The 13758-nt window shown below is 30.7% G+C and overlaps 1 protein-coding gene across 1 annotated transcript; it reads right to left on the minus strand.

Annotated features, from left to right (window-relative positions):
- Nucleotides 2477-8212, minus strand: LOC109327927. Its single transcript, XM_019561104.1, has 2 exons — nt 7779-8212; nt 2477-2879 (listed from the first exon to the last, which is right to left on the minus strand). The coding sequence occupies exons 1-2, from the start codon at nt 8084-8086 to the stop codon at nt 2753-2755; spliced, it is 435 nt and encodes a 144-aa protein (XP_019416649.1). The 5' UTR covers nt 8087-8212; the 3' UTR covers nt 2477-2752.

Genomic DNA, 13758 nt, shown 5'->3' on the forward strand with positions numbered 1-13758 from the left:
GATCATAAGTATAATGATATGTGTGTATGCATTATGTATTCATGGCAGCCACTTGATACAGACATGTTAAAACCAAGATATACATGTCCAAATGTTCCTCTTCCAAGAAATTTTCCATTTTTCCAATGTGAACCCGGGCTTGTTCGTACTTGACCGTACTTTTTATGGAAGTCTCGTGTATTTGACCGTATTTTTTAAAATATGCTGACAAATTTGGTATTGGTTATGCTTGACAGACTTAGTTTTGGAATTGCAATTATTTTGTTGATAACAACCACAAGCATGAACAGAAGGCATTGGAAATACCTAATGTGCACATTGGGATAATTGCAAAATGAATATGTAAGTTTTCACATCCAAGCCTCGCAAAATGCATCTAATTCTTGACATACCCAATACTTGACTTGATTCCTACATTACCAATTCAACAAAAAATACATAAGCAACCACCAAAAGTTTAACATACACAACGAGCATCAATTAGTAAATAAAGATCATACTTGATAAGACTGCATCTTTAGCTATTGCCTACAAAAGTAAATAAAGATCAAATCAGTTAAATAAATAATCAAATTTGAAAATTTCTATCTGAGAGAGAGGACAATTACTACTCAACGATTATCTATCTACCAATCTTAGCAGCAGATCATGAAAACATAAAAGTGCAAATTTGCCGATACTGAATGAAGTTGCTCAAGTACTTACATGCATCTAATACAAAAATGTCTAGCTAATACAAAATTCATAACAAGGTGGAATTTTGAGCTTCAATCTGCTAGTAAAAATGTCAAGCTAGCTAATACAAAATTTTAGTTCTAAAGCTTTGGAAAATGAAAATCTATTCTTAAAATTCAGCTTACCAATGATAACTTTGAGCTTTAAACTACTCAGAAACCTGCCCCAAAATTCCTAATCTTAGCAGAGAGAAAACTGTGAAAAGGAAGGAACTGAAATATGATGGTGAAGTTGATGGATTCTATGAAATACAAAACAATCCTAACCTAGTTAATGCAACAACGCTGAACATTGAACAATGGCGACAATGCTCAATGGTGATTGCTCGTGAGAAGAAAAATGAGATCTGAGACTTAGAAGAAAAATGAAAACGTGATCTCGAATCTGTTAGGAAGAAACGTAATCTCGAATTTGTTTGGAGAAGAATGAGAAATGGAAAGTGAGGAGAAGAATGAGAAAGGGAAACTAAGAAATGGAAACTGAGAAAGGGAAAGTGGGAAAGGGAAAGTGGGAGTCATTGTACATATCTAATTAAATATTTTTTTTACAATTTAACCACACTTCATGCATATGTCCCTAATTAAGTGTGGTTATTCCACCTTTTTCTAGTAGTGTATTAACTTAATACTATAATTATTGTAGAATGACTTAATATTGCTCAAGTCCTTGTAGATGAGATAACTCTTTACACTTATTCATGACAACCCAATTCAGTATTTCACTAACCAATTTGTCGGTTAGGACATCGTTAATGTAATCCAGTCTTTTAGTAGTTTGTCAAGTTTACCCGTTTGTTATAAAGATGTTAGATTTACAACGGAATAATATGCCAAAGGTTCGCTGGACATTCCTTCTTCACTGTCCAAATTCTTCATTGTCCAAATAGGAGTTTCTCATAGACATTGTCTTATCTCTCCTATGTAATTCTTGCCTCTCTATCCATTCCTATATAAAGATGAATAGAGATATTGCTGAAAAAGACAATAGAGCTCGACTAAAAATAGTTCTCCATATTTGTTATTGAAGTGATGTTTATATCAATGATGCTAAAAGTTGAAAGATTCGATGCTAGTTTTGGTCCAAGGTGTAAAGTAGACAAATGACATTGATTACGTATTTGAATTGATTATGTATTTCTCCATTTTAAAATTTGGGACTTCTCTTGTCCTCACTCTATTGAGCACTAGAGTATTGTCATATATTTGATTTTCCTCCTTGGTCTTGTTCGTCATGGTGTGTTGTCATTTTGATGTTGGAAAATCAAGACTTGTAAGCAAAGTTTGTTATTCATCATTTCCTTCCCCCCTCTTGAGATTCTTGGGATTGATTTTTAGGATTTCCTAGGTTGGCCTCGTGGAGGTAAAGGGATCCTTCTTGTAGTGCATACCCCTTGAAGTCTCCCCTCCTCAAAATTTTCGTGGATCGTCAGATTACTTCATTCATAGGTCGGGGAAGAGTTCCTGGCGTGCTAAGTCTAGTTCGAATTCACTTACATGTTTAAGCCCCTTAAGCAATTGTTGAAGGGCCATTATGGGTTCCAGATTCCTAATCTGAATCACCTCATGATTGAAACGAGGTAGATATTCCTTGAAAAATATTTCCTGATTATTATATTATACTTATGTTCTCAACACTCTTTACATTTTCCCACAAATCTAATTAAATTTGAGAGTTGGTGTTTGATGGAATCTTAATGCAAGATACAATTCTAAAAACAGATGCATTGAAAGATTATAAACTTCCCAAGTCAAGATAAACATGTGACTCTAAATGGACAGATTTTACATACAATTTATTATAATTCTAATCATGGCCATCATAATGTTGCACTTCACTGTATACTTACTGGCATCTGAAACTAAGAAAAAAGAAATAATAAAGCAACACCCATTTACCCAACATAATTAAAATGTTGCTCATCAGTGAGCACTGTCCATAACTAGTTTATCGACTTTGCACCAGAGAAATATCAGTTGATCACGATATTGGTTATTCACAGAGGCACCACACCACTGTCTTAATTGGATCTTTTCTTAGCATCTATTCCAATATTCTCAGGCAAACCTGATTCGTATAAATGTGTCTTGTAAAGTAAGCTAACCACTTTTTCTTGGCATTCATGTTTGCAAAATGCATTGAAATTGCTGCATCAATAAAATTTAAGTTATGTGTTAGTTTGCATACATACTTTACTTATTTGAGATAAATAGAACATAATTGTATAGTTTTAAAAAATTAGTAGTAAAGGTAGTAATTATTCCATAAAAAATATATAGAAATACATATGGTCCCAAAAAGTAAAAAGTTTCAATTGATTTCTCAAAAAGTTTCAAACACATATAAGAAGTGATCAGATTGGGTATTTTATTTTCAATGCATATTTTTTCAGTGTCCTCAATTCATAACCAAAAGCTAATTGCTCTAAAAAATGGAGATATCACAAAAAAGTGAATTTTAAAAAAAAAATCTACACGTCATTCCCAACTGGAGCAGCTCATTGATTGAATTTCAGGTTTTATTTTACATGATATTTTTTGTGATATCTGGTGGAGGTCCTTAAAAAATTGGCGAAGTTAAAGTAAATTAGGTGGTGATAAGTAGCCTAATCATCACCTTTAAGAAAATCCACAGTCATGATAATCATACTTGGCCACACATATATATATATATATATATATATATATATATATGTATATATGTGTACATATATATATATATATATATGTATATGTGTATATATATATTTGCAAAATATTGATATTTTAACAATATAAATGAAAATAAAACCCTAAAGCTACTGCAATTAATCAAAAGTTTGAAGTGCTGAACCTGAAGTTGTTGCTATAAGGCATTGATTAGGTTTATGCTCAGGGAATGCATTGACCAATTTAGGAGCAATCATGATCTATATGAGAACAGTGAAGGGTTGTAGGGTTGCAAGCCCCAAAACTAAATAATTAAAGAATTTTTTGATACCAATAAGGTTATCCTTCGTCCTTTTTTGGGGTAAGGAATTAAGATTTTAACTATGATTATACGCCTAAAATAAATAAATGGTTAAGGGAAAAGTCAACTCTCATTGTTTTGACATGTTATTTTGGATCTAAATTCTAAAATGTGTACAAATAATGTTTCTCATGTGATAAACAAGGACTAAATTATACATAATCACAATTGAAACCACGTTTTGAACTTTTTCAAAACAACCACCTTGGCTATGATAGCCACCACTAAAAAGTGATATCCTAGACTCATCAAGTTGTAAAATTCAGAAAACACACAATAGCATATTAATTGTGATTTAGTATTGTATCCGATTCAGAGTTGGAAGAACCATCTTTTTCCACAATTTAAATTTTATATACTATCATTATGCCAGATATCGTAATAAATAATGATCATTCAACATCACAATTTGGAACGACGCTGTTGAAAACGAGGCGGAAGAACATTAACAACACATACTAAAAGCAAGTGCTGTCAATGTGTATAACTTCAACAATGCATAAATAAGAAAACGTATTTGATAGAAAATGTTGTTAATGTTAATCAATTCCTCAACGCATAAATAAGAAAGTGCAGTTGAAGATGACATGGTAACAACACTTTCTTAATTATGAAAGTGCGTAAATAAGAAAGTGTGTATTTGATAGAAAATGCGTCTCTTCGTTTGTTGAAATATTAATGGTTGTTCATCTATAAATATTGTGGTTCACTTCATGTTCTATTTCATCAGTAAGAGTATGTGTTATGTGTTTCTATAGGAGTATGTTCATGCAGATAGGAGGAAGAAAACACAAAGTAACTAAAAAGAGAACAGACAACAGATCTCAACAACTTGAAGTGTTAAAAGTGCTAAAGTTGTGTTTCTGTTTCAGAATCATGTCAAGGAAGTCTTTAATATCTTTTGGTTTGGCAAGAAGACCCAAATTTCAGAAGGAAAATGACTATTATACAAAATTTGCGTTAGATGAAGATTTAATCTGTAGATTATTTAGTTCATTCATCTACCAAATCTTTCAGTTCATTTATTTCCTTCATTGTAATCTACCAAATCAAGATTTCATAAGGAAATTAAAATGGTTGTTATACAAGATTTGCGTGAGATGAAGAATTAATTTGTAAATTATTTAGTTCATTGATTTTCTTCATTCGGCTCAATTTAATCTACCAATTTGTCAATGAGGTCTTTAACATCTTTTGATTTTCAAAATGGGCCCAGATTTTAGAAGGAAATTGTCTGTTATACAAGATTTACGTGAGATGAAGATTTAATATGGAGATTATTTATTTCATTGGTTTTCTTCATTCGGTTCATTGTAATCTACCAAATCATTTAGTTCTGTATAATGTATTTTGTCTCTTTGAATGAAAAATGGACAATTATTTTGGATGTTAATTTCTATTGTTTTGTTATTTATTTAAATGGTTATTTTCTTTAATATTTTTGCAATTCCATATTAATAAACAAAATAAAAAATTAAAACAACTTTATAAATACAAAAAACAAATTAACGAAAGTTAATGTTTAATATTTTTGAAGTTTCATATTAATAAACAAAATAATATGATAATTTACTTCATGACAACTTCATGTTAATTAACGTATATTGATGTTGTATATATTTTGACTCGTAATATAAAATGTTAATTTAACAACACATAATTACGAATACGTTGTTAATTTGGAAAATAAGTTCATTTTAACAGCGCATAATTAAGATAACGCTGTTAATTAGATTATATTCAATAGCGCATATTTGAGATAGTGTTGTCAATTAGATTATATTCAACATTGCATCATCTAGGAAGCGCTGTTGATGTGTTCATGAAAATGAGTAGTAAATAGCTGGATACACAACAACAACGCAACCCTTCAGAAGTGTTGTTGAAGATGTCAATACAATAGTGCTATCTTTAATATGCGCTGTTGAATTGTTACTACAATTTAAATATCTAAAAGATGAGTTCGTTCCCTCTATGCTCTCAAACTTAATCGAAAAGAAATCCTCATACTCTCAGCAAACTCTCGTATTCTCATAAACCCTCAAACTCTCAGTAACCTCAAAAAACTTCATGAATGGCTTCCCAAAGTGACAGTAAGTTGATTTTTCAGTTTGTGTTTTTGTGTTTTCATGCAATGTACATATATGTGTTTTCACGCAATGTACATAGATGCATATATTTGCATGCATGTGTTTTCAGTCAACTTTTGATGTTGGTGAGGAGCATAAGGATTATATCCTTAAATTGGCTGGCAAGGCTCTCCGACAATTCTGAACTGATGCCAAAAACTTATTCAGAGATACTGATGGCAATGTTAACCTACAACCTCCAACTAAATATGCAAATATCGTTGAAGAAGAGGATTGGAAGACTTTTGTCACCCTATGCATACAAGACGAGTCTTTCTTGGTAAAATCATATTCTTTGTATTGACTTTTGTATATATATGTATATGATAGTTGATGTTAATGTTGTTTGTTGTTTTAGAAATTAAGTAACGAAAATCGCAAGAGAGCATTTAAGCCTTTGTATCCATACCGAGCTTCTCGAGCGGGGTATAGAGAAATCGAGAAAAATATTGTAAGTATTGTTAATTGTAAGTACATTATTGGTTATATTTTGTATATGCATATATATATATATATATACATATATATAATTACATTATTATTGATTATGTTTTGGAAGTTGGACAACAAAAGCGATACACCTATGACTCTACATGGAGTAGAACTCGATGTGCTATGAGTGGATGCCTATAAGAACAAGGATGATATCATTGACAATGAGCAAGTTCAAGAAGTGGCAAGACGTGTTGTAAGTGTTCATTTTTTAATTATATCTTAATTTTCATACTTTATTTATCAAAATAAGATTAATTAACATTATGTTTTTTCTTGATTTGTCACATTGCCCTAAAAAAAATGAGGCACAACCGGATAGTCGCATAATACTTGATAAGACACTAGGACTGCCTATCTACCCTCGCCGTATCCGAGGTGCTTCATTTGTACTTCATCCAAAGTGTGCAACTAAAGCTCAAATGAGTCAGGTTCAAAATCAAGTGGATGGCCTCATGCAACGGTTCAACAAATATGAGCAATTAATGAAGGTGAAGGAAGCTGAGTGGAAACGACTAGCTAGTGTTGTTGGCACTGTTCCTTCAACCATCAATGAGAGTTGCACACCTGCACCTTACAACATTCCCATTACGATTCTCATTCCTAAGGTAATTTAGTTAACTTATTTTAATTTATTTGCCATTTAGTTTATAGTCATAAACTAATTATATGTTTTAACTAACATACATGGAATCAGTTCTTGCTAACTTTTCCTAGATACCCCAACTAGCCGAGTAGTGGGTGTTGGGAAAGTGCACAAATCTACTAATGGTATGCTACATAATGCACGTATCCCATGCCATCATGTGAAGGTCTCAATTAATGTTGCAATCGATGATGATGCATTGCTACCAATTCCTCTCGATGAGAATATCTTCACAGTTGGAGGGGCTATAGGCACCTTTGTGGCTTGACTAGTAAACTTTGTACAAGTAATTCCTTCTAAGGTATGGTTTTTTACTTTATGCTCACTCATATGATATGATATGATATATATATATATAATTAATATGTTTTTTATTGAATATTTTAGGAAAATGTACATTCCACCCCTAGCAGCACCCAAAAGACTAAGCCATCAAACATAAAGTACATGAAATCGCTATTATACATATAAAATAAATGTTATTGAACTACAACTCTAGCGTGATATATTGAGCATCAATCCAATACTAATATGGGTTGAATATCCTTAATTTATAAAGAGATAAATTTTAGTCTTAATAATTACTTTATAGGATTCCAAAATATTAAGTATTTAGCTTGGAATTTGAAATATCAACTTTGATATTTCAAATGAAATAGAGAAGATTCAAGGATAACAAACATATATTACTAACAAGAAGCTTGGTTCAAGTTATAAGTATGTGAATTAAAGTGGTTGAAGAACAAATACGAAAGAGAAGCAAGCCTTACCCAAACATATATGCACTTTGATCACCGATCTTCGTATTACACCAACCACAAGTGTTCAGGAATTCCCCAAACGCTGGTGGGGAGCCCCTTTCAGCTGGGTGCTTTGTTTCTAAACCCAACGACATAATACCAGTAGAGTTTTCTCCCACTTGCATAACGTTGTTCCTTTCTGGTTCTGTTTCCATTGTCAAGCTCCGATTCTGTGAACGTTTTCGAGCACCCTCAGTCATCGGCGAAAAGGGAGCACCATCTCGTTGATGAGGGGGCGATTCTGAATGACGACCTCGTTTGGACCCCGATGAAGCCATGCAAAATTGGATTTTGAGGGAGAGAGAAATTAGAAATTGGTTTGTGTAGTTAGAAATGATTTTTTATAAGGGTTGCAAACTCTATTTAGTAGATTGGAATTCAATGAATGTGTGATACAATCATGTGTGTTTTTGGGTTTTCCATTTTAGTTTGGTAGTAAAGTAAATGACATTAAATAATTTTCTCCTTTATTCATGAACTATCACTTTTTTTTGTATTGTTTCTATAAAAGAATATTTCTTTTATTTGTAAAAATAATAAATTTTTACAAAATGTATTAACTCATTCATACTTCTTTCATGGTTTTTACTTTTTATTACCAAAGTGTATTTTTTATTTGTCACAATATTAATATTTTGCCTGATTAATACATGATGACAATGAAAACCGGACATGTGGTACTTACATGAACCCAAACCAAATTTAATGGGAAAAACCTGATGTGATTAGGTTCAAGTTCAGATTCAGGTTTTATCCTGATTTAATTTTCAGGTTCGGGTTTGGTAGAGCAAAAATTCTACGCCGAACCCGCCCTGAAATAATGTAATTCAGTTTAAAATTAAAAGTTTTATCATGTATCTATTTTTTAATTTTTAATTATATTTTATATATTATTAGCTCTTCAAACATAAAATAAATAAAATAATACAAGAGCAAATATAAATGCTAAAGAAAATCAAATAAAGTGAAATGAAGTGATATCATAACTCTTAGTACATTTATTTATAATAGAATTCAGTTTAAAATTAAAAGTTTTATCATATATCTATTTTTTAATTTCTAATTATATTTTATATATTATTAGCTCTTCAAACATAAAATAAATAAAATAATACAAGAGCAAATATAAATGTTAAAGAAAAATAAAATAAAGTGAAATGAAGTGATATCATATCTCTAAGTACATTTATTTATTTGTTAAGCAAAAGGAATATGTATTAAGCAAGCACTGGGATGTTAACTCATGAACAAGAATATGGTTTGGATAAATACAACAACAAGCTAAAACAGAAAAATAGAACCATATAAAATGGCAAAAACACAGCTGTAGAAACATCAAGAAAATTGCAGCAAAAAGAAAAGCAAGAAACCAGTAGGAAAACAGTCAAATAGATTTTTGTGTTTTCTATTAGGTTTAGGTTAGCCAAAATTTGATGGGTTCGGAGATGATAACTTTATTTTCAACCCGTTGAGTTTGGATTCAGTTTTGAATTTAGCTTCGTGTTTGGGTATATACAAACTCAAACCCAATCCACCTCATTGTCATTCCTACGGATATTTCATCTTAAAATATCTTAATCAATGAAAATTGTAATTTATATAATGTACTATAAACATTAGGTGATTAAGAATGAACATATTCTAGTAGGTAAGTGTTCCGCAATACCTACTACATATGCTTTCCGTTGAACACGTCCCCATTTTTACACTTAAAAGCTTTGTTCAACAGTCAAATATGCGTCAGAGCAATCAAATAATATACCCACACTTCTTTAGTTCGGGAAATCTCAATGAAACCCCTTTTCGTTTGCAAATTGTAGAGTAAACGGAAAATGTTATAATAAGATTCATCAAGCCATAAAGGGAGAACCCAAAATTTGTTTGTGGCATATTGTTATTGAAATATATTTTAATATTTTGAGTTAATTTTGTAGTGGACAATTATTTTAAATTCACTTACTTTTTATATAAAAAACAATTATTTAAATTCTATTTTCATTATATTCTACAATTTTTTCATTCTTTAGTCAATAAACTAATATGATATTTTTGAGCATTGTTATTCTTGATTAAATATTCTTCATATTTTATTATATCATAGACTTCTCTTATTCTTTAGCAAGCAAAGAGACCAAGATGATGATATTCCTGAACAATAATATAATTTGATCTTATTTCTATTTTGTTGGTTCTTGATGAAGAACATCATTATTTTCAATTTCAATTCATTTTCTTTAAAGGAATTTTCTATTTCTTCTATTAATTCTCTTACCACAACATTGCTAGTTCCATTAGCTATATTTTGAAGAATTATTCTATCTCTTGAAATTTCTTCATTTAATATCTCGACTTGAGTGACAATAAAGTTGGTCCTCCATTCCCTCCAATTAATGATAAAAAATAATATGTAGAATTTAAAGTTGTAGATATTCTAACAAAGGCTTTGGAACCTTCTCCATTCAATCTTCTTTTATCCAAGGTGAGAGTTTTCGATGTTCACTCTCCAACTACGGGGGATATTTAAGTATATTTTAATATTTTGAGTTAATATTATATTGAACTAGTAATTAGTTTAAATACACTTACATTTTACATAACAAGTAATTATAAAATACAATAGTTTAATTAGTTAGAAATTAGATAGATTTACTTAGGAGTTAGGAGTCTCTTATATTTTTCGACATAATAGGTTGGTTAATTTATTTGTAATTCTACTCATTTAAATCAATTCATTTAATGAATGAAAGTCGAGTAATTTCTTGGAATAAAATATCCTCGGTTTTTAAAAAAGTTTGGTGCATCCAAACACGGTAGATCTTCCTTGTACAATTGCTCATTAGTTTGATCTTTTTGATGAGATCAAATAATGTTTGCCAGCAATTTGGAGTGGGTTGGGAATGTCTGGGATAATGGATCTAAATAAACCGATAGTTGTGGAGGAACAATGGATTTGCAGGTTTTGATAATGTTGGTATAGAACTTGTTTGCGAAATAGAGGAAGAAGAAACAATGTTGGTGGCCACATGATGTCAAGCTGCCATGGAGGTCTTATTTTGGAAGTCTAGAAGGCTAAAAATTATATTGTTTTTTTGTGTAGCAAAGGGTATTTACCTGAACTATTAACATTTACTTTACCTCAGTGATGCTTTACACCACTATATCAATGCATTTTGGTAAATTATATTGTTTTGAATTTTGTGAATTTTTAGAAAAAAAATGAATATATTTTTATATTAAAAAATAATAAACTTACATTATAAATACTTTTCCCTAAAATGAAAGTTATACAATAAATAATTTAAAAAGTTATTTTAAATGTTAAAGTTAATTTTTTGACATATAGATTGTATAAATTAAAAAAAAAACATTGTATAATATTACTTATAATAACTAATCATTAATATATCTATTTTTATTTATAATACAATCAATCTATACGTTCATGTTTTGACAGCTAATCTATAACATTCATATTTTTAAATTAATATATTTTTTGGGTACTATCAAAGGTATATCTCCACACTTTATGTGTGAAGAACTAATCTTAGAAGTACAATTGTTAATTGAACTTTAATCTTTCTAAGAGATCTAATGAGACTTTATATCACTAGACCAATATCTTATTGATAAATTAATATATAAAATAACACAACCTAATCTTTAAATAAAAATTACAAGAAATTTAAAGATTTTATTTACGGGTTATTTAAACAAAGTCTTTAAATAAAAAAAATAAAAACAGAAAGAAATTAAAAAAAAAACTTAGACATATCATACAATTAATTAGGTAAAGATTACCATTACTATTAAGCTAACCTCACTTGATTGATAGTATTTGTGATTTCAAATAGTTATTTGAATTGCATATTAATACTTAAACATACATTTTACAAATAATTAACCTATTCATTCGAAAAATTATTATTTTGATCACTCAGCTTTATGTATTTTCTTGATTTGGTACCTAAATTTTCTCTTCAACTCTGTTTACACTCTCAATATAGTCATTTTAACTCATCAATTTTAGCTTCTAAGTTGTTTTTGTTAGGTATCAGTGATAGAATACATCTAGCAGGGGTTGAATAGATGTCGCGGTTGCCACTTACCGCTATTTGCCCCAAAGCCCTATTCTGAAAAATTATCCATTTAATCGATTAAAGCTATGACTTAATCGATTAAGTCACACATAATTAGTAGTTGCTGAATGACTCAATTACACAGCGAATTACAGATTATACAGAAATGATATAGCAGATATATTTGAACACAAATGATCTTTATTTGGCAGTAATACTATATTCAAAATATCATATACAATATGCATTAAAAGCTACTTAAAACAGTAAAGAGATAAGGAAAAGAAACAGCCTACAACAAGGTTTTTATACTGGTTCGTTTTGCGGTCCACTACAAAACTACATTCAGTCCTCCCCTCTGATCCGGGAGATTTTCTTCATTAAAATTGAAACCAATGTTTTATCTTACATACACACTTCCAATTACAAGACCTTGAACGCTACCTTCTTGAGTTCCCAGAACCTCTACCTTGGTTTGACCTTACCTAATCGCCTAGGAAAACCTTTCCTACGATCTAGCCCCAACCAAGAGTATGCTCTAAACTCAAGACGTCCAAGTCTTGGTGAAGACTCTCTGATATCTTTGGTGGTACGACACCAAGAGACGACTTTCCTTATTACACAAACAACACAAAAAACAGAGTAATGTGAAGCACAAAATCTCAAATATTACAAGAAAGAACAAGCTATAAACCCTATACAAATCTCACAATTACTATGAACATGTATAAGATCAGAATCATGAAGAACATGTAATTTCTACCCTTAAGATTTCGAATAGGCTGTTTACATTTTGGATTTTCAGAGAAAAGAAGGAAGAGATGGTTTGAAAAAGTGACAAAAATGCTTCTGATTCTAATATATCTGCTGCCGTTAATCGATTAAGTGCTGCATTTAATCGATTAAGCAGTGTAAAAATTCCAAGTTTTCAGAAAAACGAGCCCATGTAATCGATTAAAATAAATCTTAATCGATTAAATTTAGTGAAAAATTGAAATGTTTGCTACTGGAACTCATTTTAATGGATTAAGGAGGATAGTTAATCGATTAACTGACATCAGATTTGTAGAATCAAGAGGTTTTTGGGTTTTAAAAGCATGCAAAGATTTCTAACTTTTATCATGCAGTTTTTACTCAATCACATATACATTTTGAGCTTGTCACACAAGATCATGAGTCATAATAGAAATATAATGCATTCATAACAAGTATACATTTTGAAGGATAGAATACATTAATCATGCGAAGCATATAATAACATTTTTAGACGACTTTAATCAAGATAATTTGCATCAAGAATTCCAAGTTCTCTTCGATGAACATAGAAGGTATCTCGTGAGAGAGGCTTGGTGAAAATATCAGTCAATTGCTTAGATGTTTCAACAAATTCAAGCACACAATTACCTTTTTGTACATGGTCACGCAAGAAATGGTGTCTAATGTCAATATGTTTGGTTCTAGAATGCAAAATGGGATTCTTGGATAGGTTTATGACACTTGTATTATCACATTTTGTAGGAACATTTTCTAGGTTAAGTCCAAAGTCCTTAAGTTGCTGCTTCATCCAAAGGATTTGAGCGCAACACACACCGACGACAATATATTCCACTTCGGCAGTGGACAAAGCAACACATGCTTGCTTCTTACTGTGCCATGCAACTAAGGAACTACCAAGTAAATGACAAGTCCCACTAGTGCCTTTCCGATCCTACTTACATCCCGCAAAATCGGAATCGGAATACCCTACCAAGGATAATGAGGCTTTCCTAGGATACAATAATCCCATATTAGTTGTTCCTTTTAAATATCTCATAATTCGTTTTGCAGCAGTATAATGTGAATCTTTAGGCAAAACTTGAAATCTAGCACACATA

Source organism: Lupinus angustifolius, chromosome LG15 (genome assembly GCF_001865875.1).
Source record: "Lupinus angustifolius cultivar Tanjil chromosome LG15, LupAngTanjil_v1.0, whole genome shotgun sequence".
Classification (NCBI taxonomy): Eukaryota; Viridiplantae; Streptophyta; class Magnoliopsida; order Fabales; family Fabaceae; genus Lupinus; species Lupinus angustifolius.